The sequence below is a fragment of the Halichoeres trimaculatus genome, unplaced genomic scaffold (genome assembly GCF_033239565.1).
Source record: "Halichoeres trimaculatus isolate MK-OKI-2021-1 unplaced genomic scaffold, fHalTri1.1 fHalTri1_scaffold_2, whole genome shotgun sequence".
In the NCBI taxonomy this organism is placed as follows: Eukaryota; Metazoa; Chordata; class Actinopteri; order Labriformes; family Labridae; genus Halichoeres; species Halichoeres trimaculatus.
This window is the reverse complement of record NW_027437180.1, coordinates 17,290,888-17,317,406: the sequence shown is the minus strand read 5'-3', so window position 1 is coordinate 17,317,406 and position 26,519 is coordinate 17,290,888. Positions and strand designations below refer to the sequence as shown.

The 26,519-nt window shown below is 40.5% G+C and overlaps 1 protein-coding gene across 3 annotated transcripts; it reads right to left on the bottom strand.

The window, feature by feature from the left end:
- Positions 1-386: 386 nt before the first annotated feature.
- dnm2b (dynamin 2b) lies at positions 387-23,787 on the bottom strand. 3 transcript variants are annotated; one of them, XM_074685211.1, is made up of 20 exons: positions 23,336-23,787; positions 20,235-20,308; positions 19,653-19,802; positions 19,365-19,568; positions 17,369-17,467; positions 17,018-17,178; positions 16,622-16,764; positions 16,395-16,530; positions 16,041-16,108; positions 14,467-14,605; positions 11,876-11,962; positions 11,684-11,754; positions 10,218-10,272; positions 7,870-7,980; positions 7,549-7,658; positions 7,355-7,466; positions 5,926-6,093; positions 5,615-5,841; positions 4,938-5,168; positions 387-4,618 (listed from the first exon to the last, which is right to left on the bottom strand). In XM_074685211.1, the coding sequence occupies exons 1-20, from the start codon at positions 23,494-23,496 to the stop codon at positions 4,552-4,554; spliced, it is 2,574 nt and encodes an 857-aa protein (XP_074541312.1). In that variant the 5' UTR covers positions 23,497-23,787; the 3' UTR covers positions 387-4,551. The 3 variants fall into 3 exon arrangements, with proteins under 3 accessions (XP_074541312.1, XP_074541295.1, XP_074541303.1); XM_074685194.1 differs by lacking the exon at positions 14,467-14,605 and adding an exon at positions 15,602-15,740 and having other exon boundaries at positions 391-4,621; positions 23,336-23,786; XM_074685202.1 differs by lacking the exon at positions 14,467-14,605 and adding an exon at positions 15,602-15,740 and having other exon boundaries at positions 391-4,618; positions 23,336-23,786.
- Positions 23,788-26,519: the final 2,732 nt, after the last annotated feature.

The following is a 26,519-nucleotide window of genomic DNA, read 5'->3' as shown; positions in this document are numbered from 1 at the left end:
ATCATGTGTTACCTTAAGGCTCATATGTTTGAAGTTCTGTTAAAGACCTGTGATTTTTTTTTTAAACAGAACTGAATCAGATAGTAACGTAAATCTGACTTCAGTAATTTAGTTTTTGCTTTCTCGGGAATCTGTTTGAATGTAAATCATAGAACAAACACTTCACACCAGACAGATGATGGTAAACATCCCAGCTAACAGAAACAGTATTTATGTGGTCCTTTTGTACCTTGTAGTCTTATATAACTGTTAGTCAGTGCAGTGTTTTTCAGCCGCTGACAGGGAGAAATGAGTCTGAGACCAGCATTTTTTCACACTTTATTTATAACGATGCAGCTCCCCCTAAAGTCTGACCCGGACAACTTTAAAAAATATTTGAAGGAACAGCTCTGAAATGAGGCTGGCAGTAAGGCCGCTGATTGGTAAGTCTCCTGAAAATCATTGATCGTGCTAAAATGGCTGAGTTACTTCAGTGATTTGACAAACACTACAAGAAAGGAGACTGAGATGGCTGTGATGTAAAGGTTTTGTTCCAAACATAAAGAGCCATGCATGTTTTTCACTGTTCAGTGAGGAGAGGAAAAGGACTTAAAGTATCAGCTTTACATGCTCCTTAACTTTAGTAGGAGAAAATTAAAGTGAACTCTAAGGTGTAAGAAGTTTCTGTGGCCCAGAATACAACTGGTTCCACTTGCCAAGTCTGTCCCATATACTCCATAGACTGTCAGCTTGAACAATAGCGGGCCTTACAATGCACACTGTATTTATTACAGTCGAGAAAAAGCTGCTGGTTCACTTCTGGCTCACATAAGGCCTCACTTTATCATAATAACTTGGCACATCTCTGGCCCATAAACTGCATACTGATATCAAATGAAAGAGTTTTTATCCGATACACACCTTATATTTTAGAGCCACAAAGGAAAATAAAAACCTACACGTCATTTTTTGCAGCATGATCAATTTCACTTTCCAAGGTTACCAAAAGCTAAATACACTTTATGCTGGATGTCCAAACACAATCAGACACTCTCTTTGTCTACCCCACATCTTTTTCTCATCTGAACAAACTAAGAGGCAAACAAAAAAGCTACAAACAAAGAAAAAAAACAAGGCTAAACAGAAAATGTATGCATGTACAGGAGAACACCTGACACCTAAGCGTCAGTGCCAGAGTAAGTGTAGATCACCTGGATCACCAGTGGTTTGGGCGTGATGGGACCTGTGGAGGTCGCCTGTGTGAAAACATCATGAAGAGAGGACAAATCATCAGACGTCTCGTCAGTTTCTAATCAAATGAATTAAAAACACCACACAGAGACACAGACGAGTAGGAGGAGATGTGTGGGACAGAAGTGGGATTGCATACCTTTATTAATTCCTGCATGGCAATGAGACACACTATCTGTACTGTGTTGCTACTAGCAACCGCTGTTACTATGGTAACCCACAGCTCCATCATACAGTAAGGATGGGAGGTCAAGCTGGGCTGCACACTGAAAAATGAAACATTTCTGTTCTGCACGGCTGTCTTCCTCTGACTCATGAAAGTCAAGAGGTCTGCGCTCTGTTGTGTCACAGAGTGACAGGAAGTACATGTGGAACATGTTTACTGTGTGTGCACGGAGCAGCAGATCGAGCAACAGATGTGACAGATGAGGACAGGACAACAACACAAAGAGAAGCCGGCTGCTGCTGCTGCTGCATGAGGGAAGGAGGAGAGGAAGGAAAGAGAAAGCAGCAGCCACCGCCACGCTGATTTTCTTCTCCTTTATTCAGTCGAACACCACCAGAAAGACAAATTCTCCTCCTCTATGATCCTTTTTTTCATTATGGCTTTTCAACACAATGACAAAATCACCTTTTTCAGAGACAGTGCTGGGAGCAAACTCAATCAAAATTCTTTTTTTTTTTAATGATCAGTAATACAAAACAGAACCAGTACTGTCTGAAACTTTCTTTCTTGTTTGAAAGCCAAGTGCTGCCACCCAGAAAAAAACAGAATCTGTATCATTTTTTCAACCAAGAGGCAAGCTTCAAAGCTGTAAAGCCAATGCAGAAATGATGAATACGATGACCTTCAGAGTGTCCACCTGATGCTCAGCTACAAAAGAAAAAGAAGTCTTTGGAAGCTCACATTGAAAAGCAGACCATGCCTCTTGACAACTGGTGGGTTATTTTGTAACTTTTCATTACTCATTAAGGCCAAGAGTTTTACAGTTTGTATTTACCCACATCTAGCTGTGTTTATCAGGCAGCTCCGCTATGAGCTGCTTGTTTTGAGACTGAGTGGAAATAAACTGGAGACAGTGTTTCCAACATGGCGGCTGCCCTCTTTGGGCTCTGATCGCTTCTTCAGGAACTAGCAGACATCACTGACATTGTTTCGTAAAACATTCTGTGGCTAAAACATGAAACATTAATTGCTCAGATGAGGAGTTTTTTACAGTGCAGGATATATTTTCATCTTACTTCAAGATATTTTCCCCATTACTACAACACTTAAATGAATAGCGTAGTCACATCATTTGAAAGCATGACACATGCATCCATTATCTTTACCACTTTTCCCTTTCAAGTCACTGATAGCTGAAGCCTATCCCAGCTGTCAAGAGGTGAGGTACAGCCTGGTCTGGTTGCCATCCTACGACAGGGCTCACATGTCACAACAATTGACCATTCACACACACACACACACACACACACACACACACACACACACACACACACACACACACACACACACACACACACACACACACAAACACACACACACACACACACACCTAGAGGAAATTTAGAGCCATCAATCAACCTGACAAGCATGTTTTTTTCCCTTTTGGAGGAACCCAGAGAGAAGTCGTGCATGCAAACGTAAAAAGGCAGCTGGAGAACCAGGAGCCTTCTCACTGTGAGTGCAGGCCAACGTAACACATGGTAAATTACTCAACATCACTTATAAGGTTAATTCTATACATTTTAATACAAATGATATATGTAATGGTAATATTTTTTTACACTTAAAGATACTGTGAGGAGGATCTGTTTACACTGGACTTCCTCGCCACCATCTGGCCTGGGGTCTTACGCACACTGTCGTGAAGACGTGACTTTTACTCGTAGACTGTTTGCTTTGGAATTAAATGGAGATCGTAAAACTTTTGACTGGATACAACACGCCAAGGTAAGGCATTTATCAGTACAGCTACTTGGTGCTACAGTTTAAAACGTGACAACCAGTCAAAGTCGTAAGTTTGTACAGTAGTTATTCGCTGGCTTTATTTAGTGCTACTGATAGCCTAGTGCTCTGAGACATGTCGGTAATGTGTAATGTTAGCTATGCCCTGCCAGTCATCTACCAAGCCCAGCTAACATAACCTTGTTTTTCATTTTATCAATAGACTCTCAAGTTTGAACAGACCACTGCAGAATAACTGCTGACTGTGGGTTGGAATAAACACTATCACAAACAAATCAGCCCGAGTTTTAGCCTTTAGCTCGGACTGTATCACTCTCCCATTTAGCATCCCTACGCTCCTCTGGTCTTTATCTTTCTGACATTTGGGCTCCTGTGTCCACCATTATAACAAAATTAATCCAAGAAATTGTTTTCAGCAGAGAAAAAAACGGATCTCTCTTCTCACTTCTAAAAATTGTTAGCCAGCGTGGTGTTGTCATTGAGACTCAGAATCTCATTTAAAGAGCAGATTACAATCAGGCATATATCTAGAAAGGAGACTTTTGCAAGATCACTCCGAAGTTCCTCACGGCCCCTTTAAGATTAAAACCCTCAAAGTTAAAAAGAAATGTGTATGTTGCGACAATCCAAACATTTCTTAAAACTTCTAAAAGAATTCCTGCAATATTTTTCTATTAAGTAGTTATTGTAAAGACATAAGATTTTCAACATCAATAGAACGATACAAATGTTGTTTTAACTGTGGTGGCAGCAACTTACTCCCACATCCCTTTAAAAAAAGTGATCAAGCAAAATATAGAATCTTTAAATTCCACTAATCTCATTTTGAAAACCTAACCTAGAGAATATCTTGGAAAGTCCATCAACGATGACGGAAATAAGACTTTTTCAAAAAGTGCTGCTTCCTTAATGAGGTGCTTAGTGTGTAAGATTACTGAAAAATTGTTAGCAAGTGTACAGCTCATAGAAAAAAAAGAAATAAGATTTGAGACATTTTTAGAATAATGCAAAAGTTAAAATCATATGTTGTATTAAGACACTTTCATTTGAAATGAAACAAGAAAAATTCAAAATGACTTGTTGGTTTTTAACCCGTAAGTCATCAAATCATCAAATGTATCCCTTTATCATAATACTGAAAGTAGAATATTTCATCATATACTTGTTAAAAAAGCTACCTACACATGAAGTCAAAATTACATACATAATGTTTCTGAAAATGCACAGACAAAAACAGCATCAGATTACCAGTTACAGGACAAAGTTTGTCGTTAAGTGAATACACACGGAAAGAAAAGACATTTTCTGCTCAGGAGAAATACAAAAGTGTAAACCAAGAGAAAGTTCTGTTTCTAGTCAAGCAGGGAGGGCTCTGAAGGACGAATGACAGTGGGTCGGTTGGGAGCAGCCGGTGGTCTTCTGCTGCAGGAATAGAGGGGGGGAGAGGGGAGGGAAGGACGAGAAACATGCAAGGCAAAACATCATCAGAAAGTCATGCAACAGGTATCCCAAACCACCAAAAGCCAGAACATGATGTAAAGTCCACCCCTTCACCAGCAGTCACTTCCCAAAACTTACACCAAAACTAAAGCCACAAAAGCATCAGCTGTTTGAATGTGGTGTGTGTGTGTGTGTGTGTGTGTGTGTGTGTGTGTGTGTGTGTGTGTGTGTGTGTGTGTGTGTGTGTGTGTGTGTGTGTGTGTGTGTGTGTGTTTGTGCAGTGTGTGTGTGATTTTACCTGGGGATCCCTGGCGGCAGAGCAGGAGGCACCCGGGCTGGCCTGGAGGGGATAAGAGGGACGGCACCGGAATTAGGGTCCCCAGGGCCAGGTCTGGATGGGACAGGAGGAGCTCCAAATGCTGGCGAGGGATTGAGAGGAGTTGGGGGACCTGGCGTTGCCCCACGCACCGCTGGGGGTCGGCCTGGAGGAGGTGCTGCAGCTGCGTTAGGCCGAGACCCTGGAGGAGGACTGAAACAGAAACACAGGGTGCTGTTTAAAACTCAAATGGTTTAAATCAAATCATCTTGTGATTTAAGCAGTTTGACCTCAAATATTTTGAATATGGATCATACGTAAAAGTATATTTAAAGAAAAAAAACAAACAAAAAAACAATTTGGAGACAATCTCATAATCGTTCATGCTTGTTGTTCAGTATGCACGTTTTATTGAAATGTCAGATTTGTATTTTTTGTTAGACCTATGAGGATCATACACTCAAACAGTTAAAAGTACAGTTTAAAAAAAAGTAATCTGTCAGCGCCATCTGGTGGTCAAACTCTGTAATGAGGACATCTTTCCAAACTTGATCCTTCCAGATATTTATTTTGTTTTCCTCCTTATTTTTTAAATAATTAGTCTAAATTTGCTCCAGATGAGGATGATATAATCTCATGTGAATCTCTTTGTTACATACCTCGGGTCCTTGGAAATCCAGTTGTCGTCCACAGGTGGAGGCACAGGGGTTGAGATGGTAGAGGTACTGATGTCTCCAATGAGGACCAGAGCCTCTTTCAGAGCGTGATACATCCTCAGCATCTCATCCCTCCTCTGAGCCTGCTCTGCTGACTCCTCCATCATGCTGCCCTGATCCCCCGCTGAGTACAGGTAGGCCAGCAGCTCTGAGTGGATGAAGTCCTTCGCCTGCAGAACGGACAGAGAGAACCAGAGAGTGAAGGCTTCAAGTTAAAGCTTTGGAGGAAGAGAGGATGAAATTAGAAAACTCACACTGTTGATCATGAGGTGCATGATGGTCTTTGGCATGAGGTCTCTGATGGACTTGTTGACGATGCCGATGTACGAGTCCACCAGGTTGCGGATGGTCTCCACCTGTCGCTCCAGCTGAGGGTCCATGGATACAGTGTCGCTGGAATTCAAGGTTTCCTCGTTATCTGGCTAAAGGAGGGGAAACAAAGACAAGCATAAGCAGAAAACAAATTTGGTCAAAGATTTTGTCTTTGAGTGTTGGAGTGGTTTGGAGCTGGGATGGCTTTGATTGAAAGATGCAATGTTGTATCCTCCAAATCACCAATCAGGCTAAAGCAACAAATCAAGACACTAGCCAGGGTTACTTGAGGAGTTTTTCGTCTTTCCGAATGGAATCTTTCCGAATGACTTTTCAGAAAACAATAGTATACATGGAAAGGGATATTCCAATCTCTGGTCTACATGTTCTGTATCAAACAGAATAGTCAATGCGGCATGCACAGAAAAAAGTAAACATCACGAGATTTATCAAAGATAGAGGACGACAGTTTGTTTATCACGGTGTTGCAATACTCTGTATTGCGAGTTTGTCGTCTGTCCTGTCTTGAAATTATGTTCATTTCTTTCAAAGTTTGGATCAAAAACAAACCTTCCGCAGCAGTCCAGTGCTGACGGCTCACCGCCGTTTTTAAAGTTGAGGAACGTCTCTAGGTGCGTCTTACGTCATATCTGGGCATGCGCGGAAAGAACGTACCCTGACAACTTTCCATTTGAGTGGATACATGATACCTCAATCGGTTTAGGGAAAGGAATATTCCACCCCTGTGAAACCGACTAAATGTCCATTCGGATTGGCACTTTTCTTTCGGAATGAGCTGTATACAAAGGTTAAATTCTTTCCGTTTGAGCAAATAAACCGAATGCAAGCGGAATATTGGGGTCCATGTAAAAGTGGCTACTGTTGACTTCTTTTGGCCACTCTTCAAATCCATTCCTTCAAGTCCTAAAACAGCAGGGTGACTGAGACACATCAGTTTTTGTGCTTGTAGGCTCCCATCCATCCACACTCCACGAGTAGATTTGTTCTGAGGTCTGGGGAAAAGTCTTCAATGTAAATCTGGAAACACTGTTACACTCATGTGGACAGCTGAGCTCTGGAAATAACAGCCGATCAACAGTTTATCCTGAGTCTGCTGGCACTGAATTGAAAACGCAGTTGCACCTTTGTGGCTGTGAGACCAAGTAAAAATGTAAAATTGAGTTTAAAAGTGGTTCAGATTCATGTTACCTAGATGTTTGTGAGTTGTTAGATAAATCTTTTGTGGCATTCACATGTGCATTGTGTTTTTTTTAAATATTCTTTGGTGACACAATGAAAGGCTCAAACCCTTTGGTAAATATGATCTGTAAACCACCCACATTGTTTAAAGTGTAAATACACTCCCTGTACCTGATCTTTCTCTGGGTAAACACCCGCTCTGAGGAACGAAGCTTTCCAGCTGTCCACATCCTCCTGAGTATCGCATGCCAGCTCGATCTGACGCAGGTCTTTGTACACGTTCCTGTGGGACACAGAAAAACAACAAATTTAAAACAAAATAAAGCTTAAAATAATTGTTTTTTAGGCGATCATATTAAACACACCTCTGTTCAGTATTGAAGATAGCAAAGACATGTTTGCTGGACATAAAGCCTTTCTCCACATCCCTCAGCTTCAGATTATCAAGAGGCAGCATGTACTTCTTCTCTTTCTCCTGATGGAAAACACACACAGATTGTTTAGCCATCGAACCTCTTTTATTGCACTTTACAAAGACTTTTCACCATTTTTTCTATACGGTTAAATTCAAAACTCAGTAATGACTTTCACAGAGGCTGGGACTTTAAGACTTGAAAGTGCACTTCCTCTCTTCCCCACTGAGAGAAGGAGGTGACACTCCTTACCCTCTGCCCCTGCAGTCTTACCTCCTCGTCTTTGAACCAGGAGAGTGACTCAGCAGTCAGAACGAACCAGTAGTCCTTGGATCCTCCCTTCATGATACTGATGTTGATGGTGAGCCAGCCTCGACGGATCACCTGAGTAGGAAAACTCGCTGGTGAATTTGAAATGTATGAATGCCCAGAATGCAAATATCATACAGGAAACACTACAAAGACATCTACTAAAAACTGATATCAAAACTCAACACAGCAGCCATGCTGGCTCAGGAGGAAGAAGCACACTGCAAACAGAGACAAAAATAACTCATGACAAGCTTCAGTGAAGAGTCACCTTTTCTTCATCTTTCCCTCTGCCAGACTGACGCACAACAGGACAAAGGAAACACACAAACACACACACACACCTGGATGATGAGCTCAGAAATGTAACGTACAACGATGAATGAATGTATGAATGAATGAATGATGGGTGAGTGAGTCAGTCCTGCTGCTGATTTGTCCCCTGGCCTGCTGTGTGGCCAATCAAAACGCTATACATCCATAAAGAAAGCTTCTAAAACGTCATTATTTCCCATACATGTTACAGAGAGTGCCTGAAAACAACAAACTTCATGTCTTTGCAACATCAACTCCATGTATACAGAGGATAACAGATAAATTGTTGACTAGAAAATCATCCGGCGAGTGCAGACCTCCACCAAGCATACTGTGATTGCCACCAACACTTAGTCCTACTTTAATGTTATGCTCCCTTTCAGCAGACTGTCTGCTACAATTTTGTGTTAGTTGCAGGTTTGTACAATAATTTGTTACCTGATAGTGTTGAAAATTATGATGACCCAGTACATATTTCATATTCTGGATCTTAGTATCCAGAATATTGCCAGGATCTGGATCATACTTTTACATCTGTCAGAAATTATGGTGACCTTGTCTTGTATAGTTTTGCAAAAAAATCCAACCATTTATCATTTATATTACTTGTGGAGTTATATACACATATGGTGAAAATGGCCCTGTATCACCATGATAAAGAATCCTCTAAAAAAATCCTGGATCCAGACGGTGATCCAGATCACTTCCAAAATGTAATCACTTCTTTCTTATCCCATTTTGAACATTTACTGAAAATTTCATCGAGATCTGTTAATTATTTTTTTTTGCAGACAGACAGACTGACAGACTGACCTGTGGCGATATCTTCTCAGACTGCATCTTCAAATTTGTCAGACGTACAGTGATGGACAGAATTTTAAGAGCACTTGGCATATTTAAGAGGTTCATTTTTTTGTTGAATTGACCATTAAAACACCCATAAAACCAATGGTATATCCACAAAGTCATTATCTATGGTCATTATGCCCTATATACCCTCGAAATGAGCCATCATAAAGAGATTTAAGTCATTTTCGGTGTAAAGAGAAACATTGGAAGTGATGGACTGGCTCCCTCAAGTCTGGACCTCAACCTCCATCCAGAAAATTTGGTCGAGTTGGAAAATAAACGGGCAGATCTGCTGTACAGTCAATGAAAGCCTTTTGCTTGAGTTGCAGATGGCTTGAGATAACATTACTGTTAATGTTCTTATGAAATATATTGACACTAATCCAGAGACTTGTGCTGTGTAACTGCTGCAAAAGTGGACAAACCAAATATTAAAGTTTAAAGTGGATAAAAATAGAAGGGCTCAGTTCATCTGATATTTTTTGGTGCTCAAAACAATAATCTGCATGTTTCATGATCATGTTTTTGATGCAAAAAAGGTCAATATGTTCAAATCTGTCAGGTGTTCTAATAAATTTGTCCACTACATGTAATAATAATAATAACATAATAAAATTAGAACAATTTTGATTCAACTAAAAGGTATTAGTTTAAAGCTTAGATAAGTAGTTTTTGTGGAGGTGATGACAGAAAAAAAACAGGACAAAAATAGACACCGATGAGCATTTGAGTGAAAAGAACAACAACTAAACAAAAACAAAAAAAAACACCCAGTACTGTTCCTTGTTTCTAGTTTTCAATATATATCCAAGACTAAAATTTCTGACTTCCCACTTTTCACCACTGAGCACAAATCTTGTTCCTTTTGTTGCTCAGCACCTTAGGATGACTGCTGTCTCCCCTATCAGCCCAAACAGGAGGTGACAGCAGAGGGTACAGACAACACTTATAAGACTCTCTCCTCGAGCCGTAAAAAGGAGGAGCGTAGGAGGAGGAAGAGGGGAAATGAAGAGAAAAGACAAGAAGGGTGAGTAAGCAGCAAAGACAGGGAGAATGGGCTGAGACAACAGCAGAAAGTAAAAGAAATGAAAGAGTGGCTGATACTACAGGGGATGGACAGAGTGAGTCTGTTCAGACAGGTGAGTTACCTGGTTGGGCATAACTCTTTTCTTGGTTGCATTAGCAGCTGACCTCTGCTGGGCGCTGCAGGAGAAAGATCAATACATGAAAAATTAGTAAAAGGTACACTACATGTACGAAATGACACAGACACAATGACATGACCTCCAGATACAACTAAACCATCTCTCCGCAAAGTTCTGTTCTTTTTGACTGAAAAGCATCAATTTAACAAGAATGAATAACTGGGACGAGGAAGTGCTTGATGTTTTTGCGTGAAAATGACTAACTTACTTATTGACATGCTGTATACTTCACATAGTTTTCTGAAGTTAATTCCATGTATGATATTAACATGAAATAAATACAAATTTATGCTCAAAACAGAATCACAGCTTTCAAGCATAAATGTTTCTGATGCAACATTTTTTTTTTTCAGTTGAGCCAATTTTAAAGTTTGGGGTTCTTGTGCTGTTAGTTGAACATTAAGTACTGATATTAACCTTAACATAGGTTCTGTCTTTACTTAACTGAACATCCTTCCTGCACTTTGTTCCTAAATCTTCAGCATAAAAATGTTAGGGATGTGTCTGAAGACATTTATATCTCTACAGTCTATCTATAAAATGGAACAGCCCTGGCATTAGATTGTAGTTTACCTGCACTTTAACAATTAAGAATATAGATTATCTTTAAATAATCATTCTTTATTTATATAGCACTAAATTATAACAACTGTTATCTCAAGACACTTTCTAAAAACATGAAGAGGTCCAGACCTGTTAACACTAATAAAATAATATTTTATTAAGAGACCCCATATCAAGACAAGATAAGAAGTCTTATCTCACCTTAATCTAACATGAATACAGCTCTCTGCAGTATTATTCATCCAGAAGTTTAAAACTAACTCCACTGTTTCATCAACATTTGACAGAGAACAATGAATATACATAATACTTAAGGTTGTGTGTTCCCCACATTCAAAGGTAAAACATCCACTATATATTTAAACAAATCTTCATTAACTGTATGACCAAGTAAGGAAGAACTCAAAATAAGGAACCATGAAGCCAACAATCAGAACAAAAATGAACATGAGTCATCTTTTCATTTTGACAGTCCACATCTGTGAAGCAGCCCACCTGAGGCTCTGAAGGCAGCACAGGATGAGAGAGGTTTTAAAAGCAAACTACAGAGCTACTGTTTTCACTGAATCTCTTTACCTCACAGTGTTTTTCATCATCCAGTTCTGGTTCTACCAATTATTTTTGTGATGTTTTATGTCCTTGTTTACCTGACGCTGTAGATTCCCTTTTAGAATGTCATTACACATGTATATATGTGTCAGCTCCTGTTTTACTGAGTCACTTTTTATTGAGTTCTTTAACTTTTATTTCTCATACATGGATGCGTGGATCAGATTTACGGCTCCAACTAAAGCTTCTCATCCAAGCCTCTTTCACAGACCTCTTTAAAATATTCTTTATCTTACTTGGCAAATCCAATGAAGTCCTCATGGTTAGTGTTAATGTAGGAGAGCTCGATGTCAATCAGCAGCAGCACCTGAGAGAGAGAAAGACAGGAAATAACTTCTTTGTTAAGGAGAAACAGCTTAAAAATGAATTAATTTAGGCAGGTGTCTGACACTAACATACAGGAAAAACACAAACACACACAAACACACCTGGTCCTTGGTCTTTCCCTCTCTCTCCCTGACGTATGTGGTGACAATCCTCTCAGTCTCTTCTTTCAGTCGAGGGTATGATCCCAGCTGTGGACACACACACACACACACACACACACACACACACACAAACACACACACACAAACAAACACACACACACACACACACACACACTGCTGCAGGCACCGTGATTGCTGGACACACATGAGGGCTCACATGAACGCAGTTAACACTGTCTATCCTCAGAAACAGTTACACCCAGGTAATGACTTTAAATATCAACACATGTGAGGAAAGACGATGGAGACATAAAGACAGAGGAGACATGCACTAATGAGCTCTGTATCAGCTTGAGATGATCAAAGTAAAGATAATGTTTTGTGTTCAGGTTGTTGGAGCAGTATTTCACTGCTATGTTGAATACTTGGTTCTGGTTGGTCCAGACCCCAAACAACAGAGATTAATTCTCAACAGCTTCAACAAAAACTGTTTGAAACTGGTTGGTGGAAAAACTGAGTGACATGAAAATAACACAAAAGATGTTGTTCACGGCTGAGAAATCTAAAAAAGAAACCCCAGAACTAATGTCCAACCTCTCACCCCTGACACCGCTGGAGAGCTCATTCAGTGACAGGCTTCTTCAACCACAGCATTTCACTGAGAGATATCAGAAGTCTTTTCTTCCAGCTGTGGTCAGAGAATTTATAAAAACTGATATGTACGTTTTTTTTTCTTTTTACTAGAATACACTAAGTTTGTTATTCTAATGCATTCTAGTTGTAATGTTTTTCAATTTCTACTTTCTTGTTTGCTCCTGTAAATGTACCTATTTTGGGAGGAATAAATGAATAGCTTTTCTTATCTTATCTTCTTCATATGAACCAAGTATTCAACACACCTGTGTAATGAGTAATTAATTATCCAGAAAGTCTGTCAATTCTTTCCGTGTCTGGACCAGGTGAAGTTCCCTGTGTTGAGTCAAATTAAACCGCAGGCTCCAGCCCTGGTGGTAATATCAATAAAGCTGTCACTCCCTTTTTGGATAGCACAAGTTTTAAAGGTCCCATGTTATGCAAAAATCCCTTAATTAAGTCTGTTAGTGAAATTTGGGTCTTTGGCTTTCCTCCCAGCCCACAAAATGTGATATTTAATGACAAAACCTGTACTTAGTAGTGCTTGTGAATGTGAAATCCTAACCTAAAACGAGCTGTTTGGATTTGGGGGATTTGCTGACGTCAGCGATTCCCTATTTTGACCAATCAGGAGCAAGTCTGACCTGATTGGTCCACCAGAGCAGCTACCCCGAACCCCCTCCCTGCCCACTCCTCTCCCTGCTGCTGGAGAGCGAGTCATCACTGCTCTGTTTTTGGCTGTAAACAGCCACATAGTTCCATCATGCACAAGCTTCCCATCTCAGAAGAAGACAAGACTAAGTGGCTAGAGTTCATTTATCAAGGAAATGTGCCAGCTACACTCAGTAAAACTGTGCATGTGTGTGCTAGTCACTTCACGGCCGACTGCTTTTCCAACTTTGGACAGTACAACAGAGGGCTAGCAAATAGACTGGTCCTGAATCCAGGCGCATTACTTACCATCCACCAACAAACCTCGGACCCTGGAAATGTGAGTATTTTAAATGCTGTGTGCTGTGGAGCAGATGTAAGAGCTTTTCATCAGTGTTCCCCCTGTCTCTGTGTTAGCTTCAGGATGCTAACTCTAGCTGTGGTTAGCCTGTTGTTTTAGCCTGTAATGTTACGGAAAACAAGCTTTGCTGTTTTCTAACCATTGTGCACTAATGAAGCTCGGTAGTCATGGTTACAAGGCGCCGCTCTCAGTGACGCGGAAGAGCGGGACGGTATCAGCTTTGGCTCATTTACATATGAAGGTCACGCCCACTAAATCAGAGCGTTCTGAACAGAGGGGCTATGAGAGCCTGGAAACAACGCTGCTGTGCTTGATTTATTGGCTTTTTGGACCAAAACATGTTTCTACCATTTCATGAAGACATCAATGATCCATATTAAACTGCAGAAAAGGAGCAGAATATGGGACCTTTAAGATACTTGTGAGTTAAACCAAAAATTAAACAACTCGAACGAAATCTTATCTCAAGCTGTTAAAGAGTCACTTTAAATCAGAGAATGAGGAAAAGGTGAGATTAAAGTCAGAAAAAGATGACAATCGGGGTCTTGTTGGGGTTTTCTTATTGGCGTCAGGGGTGCAGTAAAGGGTGTATCACAGTTAAAAAACACAAATCTTCCTTAACAAGACAGGGTAAAACAGCCACATGTCCCAGCAGGAAAATTTCTGAGCGTGAGTGGGGATCTGATTTCAGGTGTGAGGCATGGTGAGGGTTTTGTGGGGGTAAATGGACAAGTCAGGGTCCAGGATCACCACAGTGGGGAAGGAGGGGTGGGTGTGTGCTAAGCGAAGCCTTAACCAGCGGTGAGGGGAGACAGTCAACAACACTAGACAGGGACAAGTTTGTTAACATAAATAACTTCCCTCCATCACCCTCATCTTGCATTAGCTCTTCTGGTACGATCTCCTCTCTGTGCTTTAAATCTGTCTGCCCGCTGCTCCTCGTTACCTTTTCAGTGCACTTCCTGATCAAGGCGACAAGCTCGGTGACGACCAGGTCGACACATTTCAGACACGGATCTTTCAGCTTAATGACCTGCTTTTTCACTATGGCCTCAAACGCCAGGTCTGGGGTGAACAGGCCTGTCCTGTGGTGAGGCAAGGGATCATGGGAGTTGGAGTTGGAGGTGGAGGAGGAGGAGAAGGAGGAGGTAATGGAGTAGCATGTGATAAGAAAAAAAGGGAGCGGTGGTTGAAAAAGGAGAGTCCAAGTGGGATGGAGGAAGAGTTTGAAAAGGGAAAGGGATGATGAAGATTGAGGAGTATGAGAAAGAAAAAAACAGTCATTGAGTTAGTACTACTTCATGTGCACAGGTAAAACAAGCTGCAGGTTCATGTTAAGAGTCAGATAGTAGCTTCCAGCAGCATGCTAGCTTCCTTGTTGTAAAGAGGACATTTTTACTTCCTCAGTCCAGGCAGAAATATTTTTACAGTTTTTTGAAGCCTGATAATGACAGCTTGTGGCAAAATCCAACTAAGCAACATGAGTTATAAATATTTTACAGCCCCACTGTTGACATGTCTATTCTGATCAATTAAGAGATTATTTCTGTCTGTACTTGGTTTCCAATGCCTCTGAGAAACTGTTAGCATGCTGCTATGCTATACCCGGATGCTGAGTGAGGCTAATGTCCAGAAAAATATTAGTTTGTTATTGTGTCAGTGTTTGCTAAGCACAGTGTCACAGAGCTGCTAACACAACTGAAGACTCCTTTTTCAGCATCATCTTACAAACTGAAACCTGCAGCTTGTTTTGTATTGACCCTTTAGAGAAACAGTAACATGCTGCCTTTTTATGACCACACAGCCTCTCAGAGACAACACTTCAGTGCACTGTGGACAGCAGAAAATATCAACTGCTAATCATTCCAGTAGGTTTAAAGTTCTGCTGTAAAAAACTTTCTCAAAATTCATCTTTATTTTTCAAAACTTCAAATTGAAGTGTCAAAGTCTTAGTTTATCTCAAAACGTGCTTGAGAAAGCCGTTAGGCTCCAAACTGTCTCCTGGCAGCTCCTGGGTCAGCTGGTCTCTGTGATGTGCATGTACAGACGTGGCAGCCAAACAAGAGACCATGCAGCGATACCTTATTAGTGCACTGTCTGACTGTGTTGATGAGCTCCTGAATGACCAGGTCGATGCATTTCAGACACGGCTCTTTCAGCTTTATGATCTGCTTTTTCACTATGGCCTCAAATGCCAGGTCTGGGGTGAACAGGCCTGTCCTGAAGGACATACAGACAAGACACACATGGAGCAGGAGAGGGGACCCGGATGAAGGCAGATACAGAGACACAGAAAGAGGAGGACCAAACAGAGAGTAGTAGAGTCAAAAATGTAACACGTGGAGAAAAAGACGACCTTGAGGGGAACAAGCAGGTTGAAACTAAATAAACACTGGTCGCAGATGTAAGGAAACACAGTGGAGAGAGCAACCAACAGGACAGCTGGCAGACAGGTGAGCACACATAGGGACAGTGGGGGAAAACATGCAACATTTGATGTTTCTAGGTGTGTCCACTTGCCTGACACCATGGATGTTCTTGATGGCATAACTGATCTCTTTCCTCAGCTCTTTTTCATCAAACTCCATCTAAGACACAAAGTAAACAAAATTATATTGCAAAGATTGAAAAAAATAAAATAAAATACAGCCCACTTCTTCTTGTTGCTTCTTGATTTGTGTAAGTTTTTATTTTATTCTTGTGGGTATAACCTTTGTCCAGGAATGTGATCTTTTGGTTTGTGTGCAGTAAATCCCACAATGACAGGTATGAGTCATATCAGTGGCCTCTCAGAGCCTGGTTTTATTTGTAGGTCACACAGAAGCATTTACAGGAAACAGAGACTGTTAAATGAATATAATTAGCTCTGCCCACCTTCACCAGCTCAAACGGAAACCGCTCATGGAAGATTCGGTTGATCTTTGCTCCGCCTGACAAGTTGGAGGTGTCGACCTGGTCTCCAGACCCTTCAATGCACTTCTCAAAGTCCACGCCAAACTGCTGCACCATCCTGCAGAATGAACACATCACACCAACCATTTTTTCCTCAGCTTCTTTAACTGTTTTAGGCTTCATGTCTGTCAGTGTGTTTGCAGACTGACTGGAGCAAGGCCTTTGTTTTGCGTGCAGGATCATCGGGGCGGAAGTTCTTGTACTCCTCCACCTCTTTCTCCAGCGATAAAAGCTGGCTCTGTAGTTTACTGCGTAACCCTGGCAACGTGTCTCGGATGTGGTTGGTGAGTTGCTGGTGAGAAAAAAAAGGGACATGAGGAAACTATTTGAGAGGCCACAGATGTGCTCAATTATTTAGTTATTCAACAAAATAAGATTCAAAGCAGTGAGTCTCCACACCAGAGACAGCATGTGAAGTTAAAAATGAAATATAGCAGAAACTATTTCACATTATCAACAAAATTAGACTTTCACACAGAGCATGTGTCTGTACATGAGTAGTAGGGTTGGGAATACTAGGTATCAGTATGGGGATGATGTCTTACCTGATTGAGGGTCTTCTGCAGGTGTGGCGTGCCCATGCGTTCTGCGATGTGTCTGTATGCAGGATGGGACAGGAAGAACTTCCTTTCAGCAGCTAAAGCAGCTTTGATGTCTTTCTTTCCATCAATGTCCTTCTGGCTACGGTTCACCACTCCGATGTACCCTGAAGAAAAAAGCAGAGAAGATACCCGTGAATTTTAGTCAGCTAATCCACAAATGAATAACTCACTTAGGACAAGATGAGAGGAGACACAACACATTATGACTGAGTTTCAGTGTCAAAGACGAACATTTTCATATTCACTTTCGCTTTCCCAAATGGTGGATTTGTGTCTTTGAGCGTGTGATCTTACCTCTGCGCAGTGGCAGTAGCTTGTTTTCTAGGATATCTCGTGCATCTGTCCCCTCATCCATCAGGTCCAGCTTTGTGATTACACCAATCGTCCGCAGTCCTGACATGAAGGAGTCATCATCATCATCATGGTTTTAACAGATTAACTACATGCTAAAGCCAGCATGCTAACATGTTAAAAAAGAATAGTGCAAACATGCAGATATTTTGCAAGTGCAGTTTTTTAACAATTTCTGTTACTGTGATAAACTGTTTGAGTGTTAAAGCCACTGACTGAAGATAAAAGTGGATGACACCCAACATTTCCTCTCACTGTGAGACATGGGGCTGCTAACATAGAGAAGGTGGGTTTAATGACTTTTAATGATGCCAGTCAAGGGGGTACAATCTGAAATGTTTTGACGTTACTCAGGATGGCTGTCGATGTGGCCACTGTCGATACAGTGGTCACAACAAACTTGTTGGCAGTCCTGTATGGCTCTCAAGGTACGAGGTGGGTTCACCTGTTTGATGCTGATGTGAATTTACACAATTCATTACACAAACAGGACCATTAGTCTTGACATATACGATATGAGACGGCTCATTTAGCTGTAGCATTAGCTACATGCACAGCTGCAAATAAATGTCCATATAACTAATTACACCACGCAAGCGAGGCAGGTAGAGAACATGGGGGAACTTCCTGGAAAACCCCTGTCCAACTAAATTGAATTGTACGCGTACTACGCATTAACAGCAATATACATGGCAAGCAGCAACAGTGTCACTGAGAGAGGATCAAGCAAAAAACACATTTTCAGCAGAAGAAATGAACATTTTGTTACAAGAATATTTACTCAACAAACAGCTGTTATTTACTGCTATCATCACAGATAACAAACAAAGAGAAAGGGAAAGTTTGGCTTAGCAGAAAGCAACGGTTTAGGACTTTGATTGTCTCCCTTATAACATCTGTTATGTGAATAAATTATGTGTCTCCTAAATCTAAACTTGCTGTTTGGCTTGACATTGTCATACTTTTCTAAATGACTAATTCATTCCCTAAATATCTGTTGTCTTTGCATATTTCCTTTTAGTTTTAGACAGTGGCTAAAACACAGGTATGACATCCAACTGCCAAACAGGTGTAGTAACACTGCTGTTGGCACTAATAAAGCACCATTAAATTCATCACTCTGTCAAGGCATTAGTTTGGTGCATGCATACCACAAACTGTTTTTTTCACCATTGGAACAGTTTGTTTTCATTGCTAATTGCTGGACATGCATACGGCCCAGGTTTAAAGCTCAGGTTCAGGTTCAGGTCCAGGTTTAAAGCTAGGAGAGACAGATTGGTTGAAATACGCCAAGAGAATGGGTGCTATCTTTGAAATTTTGTAGAAGATAAAGGGGCTACTGAGTGGTAAACTAATCTTGAGTCTAAGCCAAGGACAAACATCCTGGGGGCTGCAGGGGGAGCTGGCTGGGGCCAAGTGGGTAGAGGATTGAGTAAAGCAGCACAGTGGTACAACCATTCTTTCCTGCTTCCTCTACCTCACTGCCAAATTGGTAGATGCACTTGCACCCAAGCCCTTCAAAGCCAGAAAGTGAACCATCAGGGTTGTGTTGCCATGAAACAGCAAATGGTCAATGTGTGGCCCAGGTGGCTTTAATACTGCAGATATTGCTGCATTAAAAGAAATAAAGTTCAAATATTCAACATGTACAGATTCAAGTTTGCCTAGACACACTTAACCATATTTATTATAAATAAAAAATCTTTCTGTTTCTGTTTAGTAGACCAGATTTAATCATTTCTTTTCTGATCTTATTCAGACATAATCAAGAGCAGGGAGTGTTTCAATAATTTAAGAAGAGTGATTAGTTTGATCCATCAATGAAGCAAAAAGGCTCCCAATGAGAGATACTGTTCTGAACAGACAGTTAAAATGATAAAGGGCTAACATTATCCCACGCCACTAAGTAGTTGAGAAAGGTCTCACAGAGTCCACTCACCTTGGGGGTCGACCTCTTTAGCGATCTTGAGGGCATCAGAGTTGGCGAGGTCAGTGTTGGCGGGGGTGACGGCGAGTACTAGACAACTCTCTTTGGTGATGAACTGCAGCAGCATGTCTCTGATCTGGAACTCGATGTCATGAGGCTGGTCTCCCACAGCGACCTTAGTCATCCCCGGGAGGTCGATCAGTGTCAGGTTCAGCACTGGGAGAGGACAGAAGGGAGAAATTAGAAACACAGGCTCTGTAAAGGTGCAGCTATGATTCTGTGTTTTTATGGGTGTGATACCGTTGGGGGAGTAGACGCGCAAGTTAATAGGGACAGAGGAGATGCCCTTGTTAGATCCTGTGAGCCGGTCAGTCTCTGCTTCAATTTCCTGACGGACCTCATCAAAGTCCACAAACTTGCGGCCCTTACAGTGCAGGAACTCTGCATACTCTGCAGACAGAAAGCAGGAGACGCAGACACAGACAGTTAAAGAGTGATCTAGGGGGGATATTTACGATGAATACAACAATAAATTAGAGACAGAAAAGAGAGGATTGAACAGAAAGGAACAAGGGTCTACATTCATTTCATGTCTGTTAACTGCACAAACATTTTTTTACATGTCCTGAAAGCTTAGCAGAAGATCTTCTTGTGACCAGAGTATCAACGCAAATTTTCCACCCACTTCATATTTAAGTTTTCCTTTTACTTATGAAATAGGTTAGCACAATATGGAAAATGTTGAAGTATCCAATTTCACTGTTAAATATTGGCAGCTTATTTCCCTGTTGTGTTCAGCCTCTCATCAGACCTTATTCTTAAAAAATCTTGAACTAAGAGTGCTACACTTTCTTGTTCTTGGTAAAGTGCTGAGAAACTTGCCTGCTTTACTGTTAACCAGCTGCAAGATGAGAGGACGACGGGTGACGATGCCAGATCCTCTTGGCAAGAAATCCCTGAAAGAGAAACAGGTTGAGTACACACACACACACAAGGATACTGAAAGTAAACAGGATAATAGATATTTGTCACAACCATAGTCAGTATTATAAGATGAATGGCATGACAACTCCTCAAAAGTGAAGCTGAAACTGTCAGAGCTCCCTCAAGTGCGGACTGTAAAGTGATCCCCTCTTCAAAATTAGCATATGGCAGATAAAATACAGCTAAATAAAATAAATAAATAAATGAGATATGGGTAGAAGCCAAGGCTTAAAATGTGTTGATGTGTTGACCCTTTTCTTTTTTTTAGCTTTGTTATTTTATTTTAAAACATGGGATGAGACACTATGACTAACAGCTCAGTTTTTTAATGTGGGCTCCTGCAGCAGTCTTTAGCAGAGGAGGAAGTAAAGTTAAAATTCCCATAACAGTGAGTGTCATCCTCAAACACACAAACTTGTTTTGCTGTGGACTGTACCAACTTGAGTGATCTTTGATCTTTTATGGGTACGTTTAATGTGTTTGATAAGCAAAAGGGCTGTGAGGCAAATGACACAAACCAAATTTTAGCTTCACTTTTTTAATAGTGGGAGAAGATGGTATGTATATAACTATAGAAGGACAGAAGTGGGAACAGGAAAAATCTGTAGTATGTTTTTTTGCAACCGAGATTTTGGGAGGCTTTTGTCAGCCATAAAATAGAAAAAGAGCACAACATGTGTGAATGTGTGTCTGCTTCAAACAAGAGCTCCAAAGCTCTAAAGTTAAATGCTTTGTGTGTACATGTATGCATTATTGATGCAAGGCAGAGATTGTCTTACAGCATATACAAATGCTCTACACACAGAAGTATGTTTCGTTACACACAACACGCTCATCAGGATGGAAACTCCTGTTCAATACAACTGTGATCATGTCCAGGTCACTGACTACATATCTCTCCAGGCCATCAAAAGGTCCTCCTGTCTTTCTGCCTGTCTATCTGCCTGCCTGTCTGTCTGCTTTTATGCATGGTTCCAAACAGCAAACACTGAGCTGAGCTATAGTTTGTAGGTAATTGGATAATTATAGGCTATACAAACAGAGAAAACACACACACATTTTAACCCACACACACACACACTGTGTTTCTGTTGTCCACTGCTGACAGAGCAGACAGGAAGTTACACAACAGCAATTCCTGCCCTCTTTCCTCATCTCTTCCTGTCACTTATGAAAGCAGGACATGAATAATCTGACCGTTAACACGCTGGTTATCAGATTAACATAAAGAAATTTATCCTGGAAACACTTCCTGATTATAGCTCGAGAATTGAATTGATTAGACATTAACTTGACCACCGCTAACGTGAAACAGAGCCAATTATTATTTTTCTCAACTCCATCGGGAAATAAACCCATCCACTGATTAGAAGATTTTGAGAATGTTAAATACTTTAAATTCAACTTTTAAAATTCTAAAAGCTAAAAATATCATTTGATTTTACTTTATTTCAAGCAGCAAAATGCAGATGATGAATCATTTCAAGCTATTTTTGTATTGTCTATTTTGCCATGTTGGACTTAGAGACACCAAAAGCGTTTAAGAGCTTCATGTAGACCCTTCTTTGTTTCCTTGTTTTATGTCGTTACTGTAATCTGTCTGGCCCTAGCTCCATGTGCTAACCCTCAACACAGCAAACACAAGAGCACATTTAAGTGTTTTTTTCCTCTAGAGTTTAAATCATTTGATACTCCCGAAAAAAACTCAAACTGATGAAGGTGGCAATTTTTTTTCTCTTTTCTCCCATTTATCAAAACAATGTCCCCTTTTTTGTGGCGTAGGTTTTCAAATTGAAAAATAAACTGTCCCAACAACAGGAGTGCATCCTCTCCTTACTACTAAATACTCCAGATCCTGTTCAAACTGAATCAAACTAAATGAGTCAACTGATCTAATAAGCCAGTGTGTGATCACTGCTTTCCTGTAATCTAATTAACAAAGAAGAAAACAGCAAAGTTCCCCTCTGCGGGTATCTGGTACCCAGTGTGTGTCATATACACATGACAGTGCAGCTGGTGACATCACTGATGACCCCAGCACAAACACATCAATGCCCCTACTGTCTCCCCTGGCCACTGCTTGGGACTCTGAGACAAAAGGCAGCAGGAAAAAAAGGAGACATGGCTGCCTAATCTACATTCCCAATCTCATGGACAACAAGTGAAATCATTTTGTCATGTATGAGAGGAGAGCGGTCCTTTCTCTGGCACCTTCACTCAAATGTCTTCAGCTGATGAGGCCTCGGTCATTTCTTCTTCCCCTGTTCTTTTCTTCTCAGGAACATGCTCCAAGAAAGCTTACATCTGCCTTTTAGGTCAGTTTGCAGCTATTAGTCATGGAAAGAGCGCTCATTCAAATTCCTTTATACTCATTCATCAACCTCACAACCCAGTAGATCTGTTCGATTGCACTCTTAGTCAAACTGCATTTGATCTTCCATCTCATGGTGCCCTCATTAGACCTGTAAACATCTTGAACCTCACCCTTGTAAGTAAAACATTGACCTGACCTTTGAAATATGAGGTGTGTAGAAATGTATTTACAACTACAAGAAGGCAGCCTCAAGGAGAAACTGCCTTTTGTAAATGTTTGACAGAATGAGCCTGGATGACTAAGTAATTGTGCACAGATTATATTCCCTAAAGGTTTTTTTTGTTGTTGTTGAAGACACCGACTTCAAGTCTGATTTGTCTCATTTTAACATCTTTTCGGTAATTTCTCTTCCTGATTTCAGTGAACCAACAGCTGTTTACCTGCGTGGGACGCGTAAAAGCTGATCGTGAATAGCTTGGCTACAAAATGGAAATATCCGTTGGAAAACTGAACGTTGGAGACTGGGAGGCACCGAAACACACAGCGCGTAACTCAATGCTTAGTTGGCGTCTTTTACGCAAAGGCTCAGCGTCGGTTGTTTTCCACGGAACAGAAAAAGTTGCTTTACCGACAAATAAGTATCAAAATGCCACATAAATCCAATATTACATAAAAGTTGTACAACCTCCCAACGAAATTCTCCAGCACCGAGCTCTTCCCTGCGCTCTGGCCGCCGACGACCGCTATCTGCGGCAGGTCCAAGTTGCAGGTCTGTCCGATGGAGCTGAAGGCGTCCTGGAGCTTGTTGATCAGGGGAATGAGGTCTTCCATTCCCCGGTTCCCCATTGCTGCACCTCGCTCAGCCCAGTGGGCTCTTTCCTGCTCTCCAATCCGGGCAAATAAGAGCCAGAGGGTCGCTCTTTCAGCAGACAGAAAGTTCCCAGTTGGCACAGCGTTGTGTCACAGTCTTTTTGAGTTGTTATCGTACAAAACAAACAGCAGAAAAGATTTACGAGTCTTTTTTGTGGTCAGAGTCTCGGTGGGATTAAAAGCCAGAAGATTGCATGATAGAAGTCGCTACATTAACCCACAAACTTCTGTCATCATCCGGTCAGGCGACACCCAGCCTCCGCCGGAGACTTTAGCTCCGCCCCTCAATTTATTCTCGCCTGTCATTGGTCAGCTGGTACATCTGTCAGCGTGCGCAAACGTCATCATTTTAACGATCCAGTCTTTGGACCTGCACGGTGGAAGCAGACTGGATAGGAGAGATACAAAAAAGTGTTCGTAGCTACTCATTATGAAAGTGAAGAAACTCTTGCTGGTTTCACATCCAACTCGGGTAAACTTGAAGTAAAATTCAAATGCTTCAGCTGTTTCTCCTGTAACAGAGGTGGAGTGTGCTCCCTGGCTTTTATTTATTTTTTTTTTTTTACTTCACTAAGTACAAATTTTATAATGCAGACACAGGCCCAGTTACAAATCAGAATCCTGCCCTGGAAACGACTTAAACATGCAGTTGTTGTGTAAATTTTTCTTGTCCTGAGGCCAAATCTAAAAATACTTGTAGGAAGGAATGTTTTAAAATATTTTTTTAAGAATACCAAAATAAATCTGGAGTAGCTACCCCCTAAAATGCCATTTTCCTCTTGTCCCACCTCCTCCATGACCACATAGAATCTGATTTTTTTTTCATTGATGTAATGTGTAATTGTGGGAACATTCTCTGTTACATTCTCTTTTTGTATCATGTATTTTACGTGTATCTTTTTCTGTGACAATGTTTTATGGGGGTGCAATCCATTTCTTTCTTTCTTTCTTTCTTTCTTTCTTTCTTTCTTTCTTTCTTTCTTTCTTTATTTCTTTCTTTCTTTCTTTTTTACCTTGCAATAAAGAAGGATCCAGACTTTGCTCTACGTTGATTGCAGACAACCTGCGCAAGAGCATGCATTTGAACTTACTTATAAATCTTTATGGATATAATGAAGTTTCATTTTACTGGAGTTGGATTGTGGAGCAGAAGGCTTTGATTTGGTCAATAGTTGTTTTTTTTTTTTTTTTTTTTTTTTTTAATAAACGTCTGATAAATTAAAAACTGTTCAGATCTGTTACATATTTGTAAGTCGTGATCTTACGGTCAAATCGTTCAGAGTAACATCAGGGTTTATTTGTGCTTTTGCCAGTCTGTGCTAAATATACCAATTCAATAAACACGCATATACCTCAAAATAAAGATAAAGTTCGTATTAGTTCGTATTAAAGTTCGTAGAAATGTCAGGTTAAGGGTGAAGTAGATGTAAAGCCTTTATGGGAGGGATTGTCATACTATGTTTTGACCAGAAGAGGGTACTGCAGAACAGTACATGCCAAGGAAGTTGTCTTTAACACAATTGGTGTACTGTGTCCACCCCAAGTCTTCATTGATTGGTAATAACGGTAATAACCTATGGTTCACTGAAAAATGGACATGGACAGTTAGATTGTATCTTTTTTTTAAATAGAGAAGATTAAGCAGTCACAACAGAAACAACAGTGTTTAATTAAAAAAAAAAAAAAACATTATTGTTGTTGTTTTTCAGGGTTGTGCCTGTGAAATCTAAGAAAGACTTCACTTCACCTCAGACAGTTGAGCAAACTGATCATTTGTGATGATTGTGATGAATTATGTTTATTATCATGTATTGTTGCACACATTGAAACCAAATTACACTCACAGGACAATATGTGACAGAAGTCACAAAAAGTCTAGTCTTTCTAATCATTTGACATATGACTGCAGGAACTGAGACAACTCCACCACTGAGCATGGAGACACGAAAGAAGCTGACATCAAGTCAGTTAAATATCAGTCTCTGTATATCAGTGCTGTTTTTAGGGGATCTCCCTTTTAAAGAAGTATTGACTTGTATATATTGAGGCCAACTCTGACTGAGAGCAGAGACAATGGCACTCCACAGTGATGGATCCATATGTATCACCTCTCATTTTGTTATTAATGAGTAGAAATTAGTGTTCGTCTTCACAGGTGTAATGTACTTTGATGACAGGAAAATGATTTGTTTAATTTTCATTGCAATTTTTTTAAAGCCTTTTTTTTTTAAATAAAAAAGATCTTGGTATGAGAAGTGATAGGCAGAAAGGAGTGACAGTTATATTAGTCAGATTCATCAGAATATAGAATTACTGACTTACAGTAAAAATTACCCTAATTGCTCTGTCGGACAACACATCTATAAAAAGGCACTATTCCTTAGTTTCTCAATAATGTTCTTCAATTGATCAGATTGTTTCAGGTTTGAGAGTTTGAGTATAGGTTACTGTGTTTTGCAAAGATAACCTTGCTGTATATTGTCAAGAAATGGCCAAACAATCAAATTTGTCCATTTCAAGAAAAACATGAGGAGTTTATTCTCATTTATTACCGTGCAAAGCTCATGTTAGCCACTTACTACATGCAACAGGTGGTATTAATATTAGGGTCATATCATATCATATCATATCATATCATATCATATCATATCATATCATATCATATCATATCATATCATATCATATCATATCATATCATATCATACTCAGTTGTATCAGATTGTTTGTATCACATCATATTTTGCTGGAGTGTATTGTATTGTCATCATCATCAACATGTTTAAAGATTTTTATCCTGTGTTTCCTCACTGAGAGTCTGCTCTTCTTCTGGAGAATGAGAGGGATGAGCCATGACAGTGGAGTAGTCACAGGTTGAGCTGTCATTTTTAATTGTGTTGCCTGGAGGTGCATCCCTTTCAGTGGCGACAGAGTCCTTGTGGAAAGCGATGCTGGTGTAGAGGGTCTGGTTTGCAGGAAGGTTGACTGTGGCATACACTGAG